Raw genomic sequence first — 17,350 nt, forward strand, 5'->3', positions numbered from 1 at the left:
GCTCCTGACTCAAGTCACAGTGGGGTTAAGGCAGGCTCCTATCTGCCCTTGCTCTGTACCATTTGCAGAAGCAACCAGCAACTCACTGCGGTCCCTGGGCAGATGTCTCTGCGACCTGCCTCTACGTACAGGCACCATCCATGCAGCTCCCATTGGCCACAGTTCCCAGCCAGGGGGAGCTGCAAAGTCAGCACTAGGAGCAGGGGCAGTGTGTGGAGACCCCTTGGACTCCCCAGGGTCAGCAAGGACCTGCTGACAGCTTCCAAGTGTGGCGCAGGGCCAGGACAGGCAGGGAGCTTGCCTTTGCTCTGCTGCGCTGCTGAACTTTTAGCAGCCTAAAATCTGATTTGGCTTCAGTAGCCTCTGGGAGATAGAGCCCAATTCCAGGAGATTCCTGGAAAAACAGGAAGGGTTGGCAAATCTAGCTGCTGCCAAGCCCTACTCCCTCTATAGCCTTTGGGCCTCTGAGAAAAAGGCTGAACTCTGCTCTGTGTGTTTGCAGCCTGCATTCAGCAGGATGACGTTGGAGAGGGGGATGCTGCAGAGGTGAGATTCCCATGCCCTCTTGCCATGTGGGAGCTCGGACACTGTGATCCCAAGAAATGCACGGGGAGGAAATTGGCTCGCAAAGGCCTGCTCCAAAACCTGCGTCTCAATCAGAGATTCCGGGGGCTCATTCTCAGTCCTATGGCAACTCAGTATGTCTCTGCAGCTGACAAGTAGGTTCCGTGTGAATCGCAGTCCTAGTGTTATTTTTTAGGTACAAATCCGCTGTTGCATGTTTGTTCATTTTTTGCTGTATTATGAGTTTCCAGAGAGAGAGTGAGTCTGGTGCTGGTGTAAATTCTGTGCCGATGTTAACAAATGTACTGTTAGGTGAGTTAAGGAAAACATTTCATTATTTGATTGTCAGCTAAAATAGTGTTCACACATGGGGGTATCTTGCCTTCCCTGTTCTGTTAATATAGTTAAATATGCATGGAAAGTAGGTTCCTTTTTCTTTAACAGGCCCAAGGATTATGCAGAGATGCTGATACTGGGTGAGATGTGCAGCTTTTGATATTTAAAAAAAAAAAATACAGTAAAGTGTGGCTAACATTCTGAGGTCCCACGCCTAGTGTTTCCATATCTAAAGTGCTCAGTTCATGGTAGCTTTTTTTAACTGCTATGAAATCCAGGCTTCAGATTTCAGAAAGTCATAGAATCATAGGACTGGAAGGGACCTCAAAAGCTCATCTAGTCCAGGCCCCGGCATAAATTTCAAGATCAGAAGGGACCATGATGATCATCCAGTCTAACGTCCTGTATAACACAGGCCATAGAACTTCCCCAAAATAATTCCTAGAGTAGATCTTTTAGAACATCAAATCTTGATTTAAAAACTATCAGTGAGGGAGAATCCACCACAATCCTTGGTAAACTGTTCCAATGGTTAATTACTCTCACTGTTAAAAATTTACACCTTATTTCCAGTCTGACTCTGATTAGCTTCAGCTTTCATCTGCTGGATTGTTATACCTTTCTCAGCTAGACTGAAGAGTCCATTATTAAATATTTGTTCCCTGTATAGGTGATCAAGTCACCCCTTAACCTTCTCTTTGTTATGCTAAATATATCAAGCTCCTTGAGTCTATTAATCATTCTTGTGGCTCCTGTCTCACCCCTCTCCAATTTATCAGCATCCTTCTGGAATTAGGGACATGGGAACTGCATACAGTATTTCAGCAACAGTTGCATCAGTACCAAATAAAGAGGTGAATAAACATCTCTACTCCTGCTTGATTCCCACGTTTCTGTATCTAAGGATTGCATGAGTCTTTTTGGCCACAGCATTGCAGTGGGAGCTTATGGTCAGCTGATTATCCTGGGAAGCAGTGACTCTGAAAAAGATTTAGGATTGGTGGTGGATAGAGTCCCCCATCCTGTAAGTATAGCTTACCGTATATACTCGTGCATAAGCCGAATATTTTTGGTAAAAAAGTGACATATCAAAGAGCGGGGGTTGGCTTATTAACGGGTCTACACCAAAATCTGATGATTTTATACTCTATGGAATCATTGAATTTAATATGTAATTGTCATTTTGTTTACCTGGAGTGTTCACAGACATGGAGCTCCTCGGCTCCCTGTGGCCACAGTTCACAGCTCCCCCTGGCCACGAACAGCAAACTGCAGACACTGGGAGCTGAGGGGCTCTGTGCTTGTGAACACTCCAAGTAGACAAAACGTCCAGGCCCGCTAGCGGCTTACCCTAATGGGCCAGGAGCCAAAGTTTGCCAACCCCTGAAATATAGGGTTGTCTTATGAAAGGGTCATACAGTTTTTGCTATTTTTACTTAACCATTTTGGGGGATGGCTTATAAACGAACAGGCTAATGAACAAGTATTTATGGTACATTGTCTCTGTTTCTAGATGTTTACATTTACTCATAAAAACACAGTTTGTATGCATCTATATTACTGTGCAATCCAGCTTGCTCTGTATCAGTGACCTGCCCTCTTCATTATTTCCAATTCCCCAAATTTTGTATTATCTATAAACTTCATCATTAATGATTTTGTTTTCTTCCAGGTCATTAATAATAATCTATAGTGTAGGGCAAAAAATTGATCCCCAATGGACTCCCATAGAAACCCACCCACCCGATGACGATTCCCCATTTACAGTTACTTTGAGACCTATTAGTTACACAGTTTTAATCAATTTAATCTGTACCATGTTAATTTTATACCTTTTTAGACTTTATCAAAATGTCATGCAGTACCAAGTTCAGTGCTTTACAGAATGCTAAGTATAGTACAACACCAGTATTACCTTTATCAACCAAACTTATCAAACTAATTTTCCATATCCTTTTGATGAGATTACAGGATCTATTTTTCATAAACCCATGTTGATTAGCATTAAGTCTAATAACTTCTTAATTCTTTAGTAATCAAGTCCCATATCAGCTGCTCCATTATATTGCTTGGGATCTAAGTCCAGTTGAAATCCTATTTATCCTTTTTAAATATTGGCACCATATTAACTCTTCCAGTCTTCCAAAACTTCCTCAGTGTTCTAAGATGCATTGAAAATCAATATTAATGGTCTAGAGAGCTCCTTATCAGCTGGGTGCGGATTTAAAAATATTTAACTTTAATAGCTGCTGTTTCGTATCTACCTGAGATACTAGTGGAATGGAATGAGACTTGTCAAATATTATGACTACATCTGTTTTTCCAAAATACATAATATTTACTGAACACTTCTTCGTTTATGCATTAGTATTGATAATTCTGCCATTTTTATCTAGTAATGGACCAGTACCATTGGTAAGACTTTTTTTTTTTGTTCCTAATACACCTCTACCTCCCGATATAATGCTGTCCTCAGGAGCCAAAAAATCTTACCACATTGTAGGTGAAACTGCATTATATCGAACTTGCTTTGATCCGCCGGAGCACACAGGCCCCCACCCCCCAGCATGCTGCTTTACTGCGTTATATCCAAATTCATGTTATATCGGGTCGTGTTATATCGGGGTAGAGGTATACTTAAACGTATTGTCCTGAACTCTGCTGACCATAGATTTCTCCTAGCATCCCTTTGCTTCACTGGTCAGTTTTCTACAATTCCTACCTTCTGACTTTTATTCACTATCAACTTTCCCTGTCTTCCATTTGTTTTTTTCTAGGAGCCTTCATTTTCACTCAAAACCAGATTACGAATTAAAAAATATCACAGCTTTTTTCTTTGATTGTGGCTTTTGGGGCATCTGGTAAGGTGTTCTGAAACAATTCCCAATTATCATTCACATTTTTCTGATTAAATTCTTCCCAACTGATTTGGCTCAATTGTTTTCAGCTTCGTGAAATTGGCCCTATTAAAGCACCAGCTATATATGTATGTAAAATCACTGGTCTGGACTTCTCTGCTTGCACATTGTGATTGTCATGATCACTTGTACCTATGTTACCATTAATTTTTAGTTCTTTGATCAGTTTCTCTATCTGTGAAGGTGTGTTCCGTGAATCAAATTCCTGCTAACTAAAGCACTTATTCTGGGTAGACTTGACACTGTAGAAGTGATGGTAACCTGCGGAACTTGAAAAAGGTCCATTATTTCAGAATGAAAAGATGGTTTTGTGGTGAAGGCACAAGCACTAAGAAGAGCTGAACTCTGTTCCTAGCTTTGCCATATACTTGGAATGTTTTTGCAAATCAGTTAACACACGTATGGAAAATTGCTTGTTTGCACTTTTGGAGAGGTAGGTTCCTGTACACAGTACCAGCCTTAATCCAAAGAACTAAACATTTAAAATGAGATATTAGATGCCCAACTACAATAAAGTTTGTTTTTCAGACAGGTTGTAGCTCAGAATGGAGTTGCAGTCATAGATTGCTCATGGGCCAAGTTGGAAGAAACCCCATTTAATAAAATGAGGGGAAGCTATCTCCGACTGTTGCCTTACTTGGTGGCAGCAAATCCTGTAAACTACGGCCGGCCGTGCAAGTTGTCCTGCGTGGAAGCTTTAGCTGCTACTTTCTGTATTGTTGGTAAGGCTATAATGTGGGGGAAAAAAATCAGGACTGTGATCATTATTGTAGTTTTCTTTTAAGTGATTTTTGTCCAACATCTTGTTCAGTGGACAGATGTAGAGCATGTTTTGCTCAAGATCTGTATCTGTCATACCTAAAAGATTTTTTGAGCATCCAACTTTGCAGTATCAAGCACTAAATAAATACAGCAAGTTCTGGAGAGGTCCATTATGGATTCTGTTCTTCACTTCTAGGTTTGACAGCCTTGTTTACCATTACTATTATCCACACCTGTAATGCTTTGTCTTTGGTTACTTCACTTCCATTGTACTCTGAATATAGTTACTCAGGCTCTCTTATCTTCTCCAGTAGGGCATTCTGCAGACCATCAGTAAGAATACTTTTTCTTTAACTCTTGAAGGCTTCACTCTTAGCTATAGGAAGTAGACTTGTTTCAAGGGATCATAAACAGAGCTGGTTTGAGAAAAGCTTCAGTGTTTCCTAATGAAGTTACAATAGAACTTCATTTGTCTGAGCCTCCATTATCTGTCTCTCCATATTAACCAAACCAGGGCTGAGGGCCCAAGTGGCAGGACTCAGGCTCCAGTTGAAGCCAGAGGTAAAGCTCTTTGCCCATTCTCCAGATTATCCTAATTTTTGATTGTCTGATTTGGCGCTGCTCCCAATTAGATTGGATAAATGGGTTTCCACAGTATTGAAACCTTCATTGGTTGGTTCTGAAAAATTTAAACCAGCTCTTATTGTGTTGGAATAGAGGTCTTGGCTCCAGGTGGGCCCCAACCCATTGTGGACCTTGAAGACTGACGCCCTAGTTTTAAATTGGCACTAATGAGTGTAGGCATGTGTGGCCCTCCCTTGCTGTCAGTCTCTGAGGGGAGGCGATAGAGCTGGTGGTCATCAGGTATTGTCAATAGAGGCTGTGGTGTCTCAGCCACTCAAGGTGGTCAGGGAACCATTGTCCATCACTACTTCCCTGAATCCTGTTAGAGAAGGACGTTTGAAACCGTCATAGACCTGTACTTTCCTCTCTGAGAGCTTGGAAGTGGGTTAACAGTAGACTTTGGCTGATTAACAAGAACACAGTGGATTTCTCCTGGATTCACTTGGATGCCTCAAGTTAAGTCTGTCTCCAGTCCTAGATTCCAAAATGTTCAAGGATGCTGACAAATGTCTCATATCACTGTTTTAGTGACAGATGCTATGCATTGCACTTATGCTGATTAGATATCAAGGCAGCTGTAAGCTTTTTTTTGTTACGAGTCCCATGTTTGAAGAGAAGCTGGTCATATTTGTTTTTTATTTTAGGATTCTCTGATCTAGCCACCATTCTTCTGAGAAAGTTTAAATGGGGAAAAGTGTTTCTTGAATTGAACAGAAATCTCTTGGAGAAATATGCGGCCTGCCATTGCCAGGAAGAGGTGCTGAAAATTGAAAAGGAATTTTTAGCAAGTGTGCAAGAAAGAGAAACTGAAGATATAGGTAAAAGCCTCCCTTTGAGTGACCTTTCTATGTCATTTCCTGACAGTTCCAAATGCTCTGTTGCTAAAGATGGAAAAAAAACTCTCAGTAGGCATTATATGGACATTCATTTACCCAACAGAGTGGCTGCCCTGACTAGTTTTATAAAGGATGTTTTCAGGAAATTAAGGAAGAAAAACAGCTCACTTGTTACATTCACAAGATCTAAAGAAGACCTAAAGAGGAGAAATATTGGCACAAATTAAAACTAAATTGATATTGGAAAATTTTAGTTGTATGGTAGCAGTGCCTAAAGGTTCCAGCCAAGCCTGGGGCCCCAATTTTGTGGGCACTGTACAGACAGAATAGAAAACTGAAAGTCCCTACCTGAAAAGCTATCTAAAAATCCAGACAGATGTAGTCAGACAAAAGTAACGTACTAAAAGTATAGTACAATTCCTTCCCAGTTTCCATGTCTCACAACTGGTGCCAGTTTTCCATGTCCTAGCTCCTTCAGTGGTTTTTCAGCCTGCATGTTCTGTCTTCTCCCCTCCACCTCCACTCATGGGAAAGCACTTCACTTCAATGCAGGAGGCATACAAAAAAATCCCAACACAAACTCCCCAAGTGTGTGTGAAGGCCACAGTTCTTAGCCGCTGTCCCTTCCCTTCCCTGGGTGGATAAGTCCCATGCTCCTCCCTAGGCTAACTGTGTGCTGGCAGTTCACATGACCCAAGCCTGGAACCATGGTGTCCTGGCTTTGCCAGTAACTTCTCCCCACAAAGGTGGGAGATGCATCTCATTCACATTCTGTGGGGGAGAGCAGGCAGCCCCTGGTGTCTTGGAAAAGGGGATGAAATTGAGTGAAAACTTAAGCTGAATAACAAACATCTTGTCACTGGAGTATATTAATTTATGGAATAGAATAGTCTCGTCTCCCTAGCGAAGTGGAAACTCAATTTCTTGAAACATTTAGAAAAAGAATCCTTAAACTCACCAGAATAGATCCTAAGGAACATGCCTATTCTGGTCCTGCCTATTCTGGTCCTTCAGAAAGGCAAGAGGACTAGATGGCCTCTGTCATGGTTACAGGGCTAGCTGCACTTCGGTCTCCTTTCTGGTCCTGAGTACAGCCTTGGATGTCAGGCTTTGAGCCTTTACCACTTCTAAGATGGAAATCTCCAATTCTCCCTCTTAGACTGGGCCCAGGTCTACTCAGACTCTTAACCTTTTGGAAACACTGATTTCCAAGTGGAGTTGTCACCTGGAATTAGCTCATTTCTGATGATGAGACTTGGGTGGATTTCTGGCCCACTGTGAGGTGAGGCCAAGTTCAGACTCATTCACTCATCTTCCCTTCTGTCAGGAGCCCCACTCCAACACTTTTATCAAGAGCTATTTATGATTTGGGGAGAGAGAGAGATAGAGTGAGTGAGTGTGTGTGTGTGTGTACTCACCTGTAAAGCAACTGACATCTGTACACAGAGATGGTTGTATTACAGGGAGGCTTATATTAAGCCACCTCTCTACTTACTACAATCAACCTTAAAGCTCCCTGGGAACTGTATACTTTATTGCACTGTAAAGGAGTCAGTTTTTACTTTAATTGAAATCTCAATTTTTCTCTAAAGCCAACACTGACACATTCCACAGCTTGACTAAAGGCAATTTGTTGTGAGCGTTTCTTAAAATATCTGCTTTCACTTAGGTTATGGATACACCGGTCAATGAGAGGGAGCTTAGGGCCAAAATTTTCAGAAGTGACTAGTGATTTTAAGTGCTTCAGTTTTTTTGGGCACTCAACTGGAGATGCCTTAGAGTGAAGGGGCCTGGTTTTCAAAGTGTCAAGATGAGCAGTGCTGCTTCACTGGATTTCCTCATATAGAGCCAAATCTTGGCTAAATCAACAGAATCCCTTTCATTTTCCTCTTTCTTCATTTTCTGAATGAAGAAAGAATCTTAAACTTAATTCTCACCAGATGTAACTTTTTTTCAGATCCATTTGATGTTGACTCTGGAAAAGAATTTTCAAATCCTAATAGATCAGCCAGCTCCATAGGGTAACTACTTTCAGTTCTCATTCTCCTTTCAGAAACTTCTTTTGCTTTTATACCTCTGAAAAAAACTTCTTATTTTCAGAATAGCACAAGATGAAGAAGAATCTGGTGAAGAGGATGGCAGTGACAGTGATGATGACAGTACAGAAGATGATAGTGAAAAGCTTGCTGCACAAACAGCCAATAAACCAGTTATTTGGAAGGGAGTTAAAAAAAGACTAAAAGATTAAAGAGTTTATAAAAGTGAGTTTTGAAAATTTGTATAAAGAAACCATGAATATAATTGAAAGGAAAATTAAATGTCTAGACTTTTTCCATGAGCAGTGAAATGACTTGGGCTCCACTCCTGCAACTGGGTTTTTGTAGGGGACCACTGTGCCTACTCCATTGACTTCAGCAGGACAACAAGGAGGCACAGGGGTCTGCCTGCATCTCTCTCTAGTTGAAGCCTTTATGTCAAGGCTTCTCTGCACATTAGTTCATGGCATGCTGGGGAATGAATCTACTCTGCAATAGTCTGCTGCATCCTAACTGTCCATGTGCATACTGCTAATGCACATTAGTCCCCTTTCAAAGAGGAACTGTTAAACTAAAGCTCATTAGTAACTGTTAATGCACATCAGCAGTGTGTACATCTACAGCTTTTACCCTCACCAGATCTGTTGTGCACACTATGTAGAGTACAAGTCCAAAAGTGAATTGATAACATGGGGAGCTGGTTTCACTCTTTCGGGTGACGGAGTAGAGGGGAGTAGTCCTAGTATCTGGTAATTAAGGACTTGGCCTAGACAGATTTTGGGAGACTTGGGACTGAAAAGGCTGTTAGGGTCACCTTGCAAGAAGTAATTAGGCTGCTGGAAGCCAGGTTGAGATCCTTATGCTTGTATGCTGGCTATTAGTATTGGGTTTTGAGCCATAGTGGCATAGCATTAAGGCATCCAGGGTTACAGGGCATGCAGTGACAGAATCCCCAAAACATCAGTGGCCCAAGGAGGAACAAAGGAACATAAAAGAAAACTGGTTCCAGCTATTGCTTATCTGCTCCTTGAAGCAGGATGGCTTTCAGGGATTTCTCATCTCTAAACAGTAGTACTTTGTAGCTGACAGATCATGCTGAAAAAACATTATGTACTTTGTAGGATGTGTATTAGGATTGTGTGGTGAATATGGGAATTTTGGTAATATTTCTGATTCCTGTGTGTACCTCAGTCTCCCTCTAGGCTTTGCATTGCTGTGTGCTGAGTGTAAATGGAAAGGATGAGGTGAATAGTGGATCCCTATTAGACAGTGGAAACCCCAGGGCTGGGACATTCATGCCTAGCAACCAACAGCTAAGAGAAGGATTTCCCACACACACTTCTTTTCAGGGAAGCACAGAGTAAAGGCCATGAGTTGGCAAACAAAGGCAAAAGGGGTCAGGTGGCTGGGTGAAGGGCTTGAGTACTCAGGGACATAGGGCTCTGACCTGGTTCAGACAGAAACTGCTTCCGTATGCTGATCTAAGGCCTTTCCGATTCTTTTTGCCCAGTGACTAACAAATTACCTTGTTTTGGAAAGGCTGCTTGGTAGCATTGCAAATAGTGAGAACATTTCACCAAACGGGATAGGAACAAGCCTCCTGCAGGCTTCTGGTTTGGCTGAATTCACTGTAGGGAGCCACGGAAGGAGAGATGGGAATTGCTGGTGTCCAGATGTCCAGTTTCAAAGTTGTGAAGTCTATGGGCCTGCCCCTGTGGAACTGGTAGATCTTTAGGGTCCAGCAAGCTAAAAGGTGTCACTCAAGGGACTGGCTAGGGCATACACCAGACCCTGTGAATCTGTGACAAGGTGGAATAAGAACATAAGAATGGCCCTACTGGGTCAAATCAAAGGTCAGTCCATCCCAGTATCCTGTCTTCCTACAATGGACAGTGCCAGGTGCCCTTGAGGGAATAAACAGAACAGATAACCATTGAGTGATCCGTCCTGTTGCCCATTTCCAGCTTCTGGCAAACAGAGACTAGGGACACCATTCCTGCCCATCCTGGCTAATAGCCATTGATGGACCTATTCTCCATGAATTTATCTACTTCTTTTTTTGAACCGTTATGTTCTTGGCCTTCACAACATCCTCTGGCAAGGAGTTCCACAGACTGACTGTGCACTGTGTGAAGAAATACTTCCTTGTATTTGTTTTAAACCTGCTGCCTATTAATTTCATTTGGTGACCCCTAGTTCTTGTGTTATGAGGAGTAAATAACACTTCCTTATCTACTTTCTCTACACCAGTCATGATTTTATAGAACTTAATCATATCTCCCCTTAACCATCTCTTTTCCAAACTATAAAGTCAGTCTTATTAATCTCTCCTCATACAGCAGCTGTTCCATACCCCTAATCGTTTTTGTTGCCCTTTTCTGAACCTTTTCCAATTCCAATACATTTTTTTGAGACAGGGTAACCACATCTCCACATGGTATTCAAGATGTAGGTGTACCATGGATTTATACAGAGGCAAGATGATATTTTCTGTTCTATTATCTATCCCTTTCTTAATTATTCCCAGCATTGTTTGCTTTTTTTTTTTTTTGACTGCTGCTGCACATTGAGTGGAAGTTTTCAGAGAACTATCCACAATGACTCCAAGATCTTTCTTGAGTAATAATAGCTAATTGAGACCTCATTGTTTTAGATGTATAGTTGGGATTATGCTTTCCAATGTGCATTATTTTGCATTTATCAACATGAAATTTTATCTGCCATTTTGTTGCTTAGTGACCCAGTTTTGAGAGAGCCTTTCGTAGCTCTTCGCATTCTGCCTGGGTCTTACTATCTTTAGTAATTTTGTATCTGCAAATTTTGCTACCTGTTTACCCCTTTTTCCAGATCATGTATGAATGTTAAATAGGACTGGTCCCAGAACAGATCCCTGGGGGACATCACTATTTACCTCTCTCCATTCTGAAAACTGGCCATTTATACCTACCCTTTGTTTCCCACCTTTTAACCAGTTACCAATCCATGAGAGCACCTTCCCTCTTATCCCACAGCAGCTTACCTTGCGTAAGAGCCTTTGGTGAGGGACATTGTCAAAGGCTCTCTGAAAATCTAAGTACACTATATCCACTGAATCCCCTTGGTCCACATGCTTATTGACCCCCCTCAAAGAATTCTAGTAGATTGGTGAGGCACAATTTCCCTTTAAAACCATGTTGACTCTTCCTCAACAAATTAGGTTCATCTATATGTCTGACAATACTGTTCTTTATTAGTTTGCCCACTACTGAATCAGGCTTACAGGCCTGTAATTGCCAGGATTACCTCTGGAGCCCTTTTTAAGAATTGGCATCACATTAGCTATCCTCCAGTCATCTGGTACAGAAGCTGATTTAAATGAGAGGTTACAGACTACAGTTAGTAGTTCTGCAATTTCACATCCCGAGTTCCTTCAGAACTCGGGTAAATACCATCCAGTCCAGGTGACTTGTTGCTGTTTAATTTATCAATTTGTTCCCAAACCTCCTCTAATGGCACCTCAGTCTGAGACAGTTCCTCAGATCTAAAAAGAATGGCTCAGGTTTGGGAATCTCCCTCTCATCCTCAGCTGTGAAGACCAATGCAAAGAATTAATTTAGTTTCTCCACGATGGCCTTATCGTAACATTGTGGTACTAGATATTATTGAATACAAGCAGTATTTGTTATAACTGTCCACCATCAACAACTTTGGAAACATGGTAACGACACACTGAATTATGTCTAGCATCAGAAATGTAAGTTAAGCTGTCATGAAAATGGTCCAGGAGACAATGCTAAAGCAGAGGAAACCCTGAAGTTGTGCCCAGCTGGAGATGGATTGCAGTGGGAGCCCAACAAGTACCTTGCTGTACAGTCATGCAGAGCCAGAAGACACAAGGAAGGTAGGGTGAATAAAAGCCTTGAACATGTTTAGGGAATGTAATAGGAGAGTGGGGAAGTGTGCATACGTAGTCTCTGCAAGGCAGCGACCAGGATGGGGAAGAGAGATTGCTTCAGCCTTTGAAGAGAACACACTGCTTAAAGTTGGCTGTTGGTGTTTTGAGACCAGCAATAAACATGAATTCCTCAACTGCTCTTTACACATAATCATAGCTGTTACACTGTAGATTTAATATGCTATAATACTGAACCAGAGCAATTAAGTTCCAGTGTAAAAGAATGTTTGATAGCCTGAAAAGCTCTGTTTAATCACTCCTTTAACAGGGCTTTGGAACGGATCCCAGAGCAGTGGAGCTACAGGTTTTTGCCTGGAGCTGGAGCAGAGCCAGAGCACAGCTCCAAAGCCCTGCCCATAAACAGTCAATTTTTAACATATTCAATAGGCAAAGGTATTTGGGGCAGGGAAAGACTTCTTTGGACACTATTGTAAAGTACTGACTGCATCAAAGACATACTTTATGCCTTCAGACCACATCCTGCACTTTTCACTAGTAACGCTGCATGTACTGTCCTCTCTATTGGGTCATAAAACATATATCCCCCAATGCTACAGCCTGCTCTCATTAAAGGGAAAGGATGCTGCCTTAAGCTCTGGCTGCTGTTTTCTCTGAGTTTCTAATGAAAGAAAAATTAGGACTTGCTTCACAAGAAACCCAAGGTCTGTGGAAACTCTGCCACAAAGGGACTGTATGGTAAGTAGAACCCCTAAGAGTTTAAGGGTATGGCTACATTAGAAATTTCAAAGCGCTGCCGAAGTGTGAGTGTAGTCAGAGCCGCAGTGCTGGGAGAGAGGTCTCCCAGCGCTGCTTGTAAACCACATCCCTTATGGGTGTAGCGTGCAGCTCCCAGCGCTGCCGCCCTGATTACACTGACACTTTACAGCGCTGCATCTTGCAGCGCTCAGGGGGGTGTTTTTTCACACCCGAGCGCGAAAGTTGCAGTGCTGTAAAGTGCCAATGTAGCCAAGCCCTAAGTTAACATATTGCTCCACTCAGTGTGATCATAACTGATTTTATAAGTAAAATACAAATATAAAAACATGCATGTTACACATTATGGTGTACTGATATGTTTAAAAAAAAAAGCTGTGTTTTTACTGGTAAAACATTTGTTTCACTGAAATGACATACCTTAATTAGCAAAAGTGTAAACTAGAGGAAATAAAATTCCATTCAAGAATGAAAGTCAGAGGGCATGAAACACCAACTTGGCTCTATCAAACCATAACTGATGCTCTATACAAATTTAATTTCGCATTCTTGAATCTCTGCAAGATGAGTCATACCTTAAACCTTGCTGAGAGACTTTTCAGTTGCTGAAAGCTCTCCTGATTTTCAGATGCCATATTGCATTCAGTTAAAATACAATAAATCCTCTTCTATATATCACATTTTCTTGAAAGCCATTTAATTTAGTGTCCTTTTTAGGACATCTTAGCAATTTAGTGGGAGGAGAGTTGGCTATTAAATTGTGCTCATGCTAAGGTGAGAACCCTGGCCTAAGGAAAATAAATCTACCTAAGCATAGGCCTGTAGGAATCAAACATCCATTGAATAAAATGCCAATGACAGAATAGTTTTTGTCTTAGCTACTGAGATCATCTGTGGTTACAATGTGTTGTACAAACCACCACAAACTTCCTCTTCAAAATGCAACCCAGGACATTCTATTATGTAAAACAAAACAGAATATCTATGATATATAATAATGTTCTACTTTATAGTTAACTGTTAAGCACTGTAAGAGGAGAGGAAACTAACAGAACAGAACAGGAGTACTTGTGGGCACTTTAGAGATTAAACAAATTTGAGCATAAGCTTTCGTGGGTACAGCCCACTTCTTCAGATGGCATAGAATGGAACATATAGGTAAGGAGAGATATATACTACAGAAATTAAAAGGTGGAAATAGCCATATCAACTCTAAGAGGCTAATTAAAAAACTTAGTTGGACAGTCACGATAGCCCAATTCTCAGACAGTGACAAGATGTGAGAAAAAAAACAGGATTGACAGAGCCAGAAGAGTACCCAGAATCACCTACTACAGGACGGCCCAACAAAGAAAATAACAGAATGCACTAGCCGTCACCTTCAGCCCCAACTAAAACCTCTCCAGTGCATCAAAGATCTACAACCTATCCTGAAAGATGATCTCTCACTCCACAGATCTGGAGACAGACCAGTCCTCGCTTACAGACAGCCCCCCAACCTGAAGCAAATACTCACCAGCAACCACACAACAATAAACACCAACCGACGGACCTATCTTTTGCAACAAAGCCAATGCCACTTTGTCACATATCTATCTAAGTGATACCATCATAGACCTAACCACATCAGCCATTACTATCAGGGCTCATCACTGCACATTTCCAATGTGATTGTAGGTCAATAGTGCCACAATGCCCTCAGCCATGTACATTGGCCAAACCGGACAGTCTCTACGCAGAAAAATGGACATAATTAGATCAGGAATAAAAACATGCAGACCGCAGGAGAAATTCAACCTCTTAAATCAAATCCCGGCACAGTAACGATTTAAAGGTACTAATTTGCAACAGAAAAGATTAAAAACAGACTCCAAATGAGAACTGCTGAGATTGAGTTCCATATTCAACCTAGATATCATTACTTAGCATGAATAGAGACCTGGAAGATGGGGGCTGAGTCATTACACAGATTGAATTTATTTCCCATGTTAAGTATTCACTACTCTGGTCCTGTTAGCACGTTATCACTATAATAGTTTTTTCTCCTGCTGGTAGTTGTCGTTTACTTAATAGCCTCTTAGAGCTGATAATGACTAGTTTCCATTTTTCATTTCTGTATATCTAATTCTTATATCTATATATTATATGATCCATCTTACACATGATTTATTCTATGGCATATAAAGGAAGCTTGGCTGTAGCTCACGAAACGCTTTTGTCTCAAATAATGCGTTAGTCTCTAAGGTGCCCACAGATACTCTCCTGTTCTTTTTGTGGATACAGACTAATATGGCTGCTACTCTGAAACCTAAAATCAAAAAGGAGAAGAAGGAACATTCTTCCTTGTGAAATTCAAGGCTTTCTCATAGGAGATATAAGGTTACTTATTATCAACAAAAAGACCCAGGCATAGCTGTAACCACTGACTAGTGGATAGCTATGTAAGCGCAATTTTTTTTCAAATGGTCCAGAGGCTGTCCTCACAATATCCAGGCAAATGGTTGACTATAAATGACAGGATTATCATACACATAAAGAACATGATATGGTGAGGAAGAGTACACAGCTATTGTAAAGAGTCATCTCAGCAATCTATAAAATTATTTGAGGAGTCACAATGTGGACAAGGATGATCGATGGATAAGCTGTAGCTCGACTGTTCAGAAATCTTTTGACAAGGTCTTTATAAAGGCTCTTAAGCTAAAGTAAGCACTCATGGATAAGAAGGAAGATCTCATGGATTAGTAATGGTAAAACAGAAATAATGACAGATAAATGGTCCGTTTTCATGGTGGAAGTAAACAGTGATATCCCATTGATCTGTGTTGTACCAGTGTGGTTAAACTATTTATAAGGAGCTGTAAAAAGACAAACGTGGAGTTGGCAAAGGTTGCAAAGAATATAATATTATTCAAGATATAGTCCAAAGCAGACTGCAAAGAGTCACAAAGGAATCTCGAGACTGGGCAACACAATGCAGATAATTCCAGTCTGATAAATGCAAAGTAATGCACATTGGAAACATAATCCCAACTATACATAAAATGATGGGTCTAAATTAGCTGTTATCACTCAAGAAAGATTGTGGCATCAGTTCTCGTGAAACTCCACTTAACGTACAAGGCTGTCAAAAGGAAAGGGATCATAATAAGCAACGAATATCACAATGCACTAATATAAATCCATGGTATGCTCACACACTTGAGTACTGTATGCAGTTCTGGTAATCTCATCTCAAAAAGATATTAGAATGGAAATGATACAGAAAAGATCAATAATAGCGATTGAGGGCTATGGACAATTTCATCTGAGGAGAGATTAAAAAGACTGGAACTGTTCAACTTAGAAAACAGACAGGTAAGAGAGGGATATGATAGACGTCTATAAAATCATGAAGGATGTGGAGAAAAAAATGTTATTTGCCCCTTCTGATAACACAAGAACTCAGTCACCCAAATTAAATTTGTAGGCCTCAGGTTTAAAACAAACGGAAGTACTTCTGCACACAAAACGCAGTCAATCTGTGGAACTCATTATCAGGGGACATTGTGAAGGCCAAAACTATAACTGGGTTCAAAAAAAGAATTAGGTTCTTGGGGGATAGATTCATCAATCGCTATTAGCCAAGATGGTCAGGGATGCAACCACATGCTCTCGGTGCCCCTAACCCCAGACTGCCAGTTAAATTTTCCCTCTTCTGTTCATTCCCTTTGGGGCACCTGGCATTGGCCACTGTCGGAAGACAGGGTACTGGCCTAGAAAGACCACTTGTCTGCTCCAGTATGGCCATTCTTATGTGCTTGTGGCTGCACTGATTGCCACAGCTCAGGGAAGAGGTAAAAGGTGCTTTAAGCTGCATTTCAATTCTCCTGATCATGGGCCCATTGTGGTAATCTAGAATTTCATCCTGTTGATTTCAGACGAATTTCTGTTGATGAGACAATATTTTGAATTTACAGAGAGTTTTTCTTCAGGTCTGGGAAACGTTCTCAGAGTGGTGCAGATAAACACAAGGTGGACCAGATTGTTTAGCATAAGCAGTTAACAGATATGTCAACAATCCATCAAGGGAAGTGACCTAATAACACTCCTCCAGTCATGGGGGGTGGGGAACCTCTGCTTCAAAGAACTTGTTCACAACAATAACAAGACCACCCACAATTTCTACTGACAGTCATGAGAAAAAGGAATGATCAGACTGAACACCCCACAGCCCTTGAAACCATGATCTCGGTCATTACATAGATTGCTTCAGGGGAAAAAAAGGACTGTGAAACAGCCACCTGAATACATTCCCTGAATTCCAGTCACCAGATAGTAATCAAACCAACAGACACAGGAGGCACCATCATTCTCCTCAACCACAATTTCTACATTAATAAGGTCAGCCCACCATTCTCTGATACCAACTACTATAAAGAACTCAAAGAAGATCGGGCAGGCTTAGTGGCCTAATAGATAAGGCATCAGCCGCTGGACTGTGAGTTCAAAAGTCCCACCTGGGTTGAACATGTCTCATTTTGATCCTTTCAGTCCCTTCTAACCCTATGATTTTATAAGATCCCACACCACAATTTACCCACAAATTTAAGAACATCACCAAATCCTTCCCCAGACAACTCCAGG

General features: G+C 41.2%; 1 protein-coding gene across 2 annotated transcripts; it reads left to right on the plus strand.

The window, feature by feature from the left end:
• The first annotated feature begins 368 nt into the window (after nucleotides 1-368).
• On the plus strand, nucleotides 369-8,358 carry TSR3 (TSR3 ribosome maturation factor). Of its 2 annotated transcripts, none has more exons than XM_075061298.1 (5): nucleotides 369-719; nucleotides 4,347-4,540; nucleotides 5,849-6,022; nucleotides 7,998-8,061; nucleotides 8,146-8,305. In XM_075061298.1, exons 1-5 carry the CDS (start codon nucleotides 571-573, stop codon nucleotides 8,153-8,155), a joined length of 591 nt encoding a protein of 196 aa, XP_074917399.1. In that variant the 5' UTR covers nucleotides 369-570; the 3' UTR covers nucleotides 8,156-8,305. The 2 variants fall into 2 exon arrangements, with proteins under 2 accessions (XP_074917399.1, XP_032645365.1); XM_032789474.2 differs by having other exon boundaries at nucleotides 394-719; nucleotides 8,141-8,358.
• The last annotated feature ends 8,992 nt before the right edge of the window (nucleotides 8,359-17,350 follow it).

Source organism: Chelonoidis abingdonii, unplaced genomic scaffold (genome assembly GCF_003597395.2).
Source record: "Chelonoidis abingdonii isolate Lonesome George unplaced genomic scaffold, CheloAbing_2.0 scaffold0003, whole genome shotgun sequence".
Lineage (NCBI taxonomy): Eukaryota > Metazoa > Chordata > Testudines > Testudinidae > Chelonoidis > Chelonoidis abingdonii.

Bases quoted from the DNA above. Each gene is read 5' to 3' on its own strand.
- TSR3 (XM_032789474.2), top strand. From the start codon at position 571: ATGTGGGAGCTCGGACACTGTGATCCCAAGAAATGCACGGGGAGGAAA. The intron at 720-4,346 runs GTAGGTTCCGTG...TTTGTTTTTCAG, and splicing joins TATGTCTCTGCAGCTGACAA to ACAGGTTGTAGCTCAGAATG. The intron at 4,541-5,848 runs GTAAGGCTATAA...TTTTTATTTTAG, and splicing joins TGCTACTTTCTGTATTGTTG to GATTCTCTGATCTAGCCACC.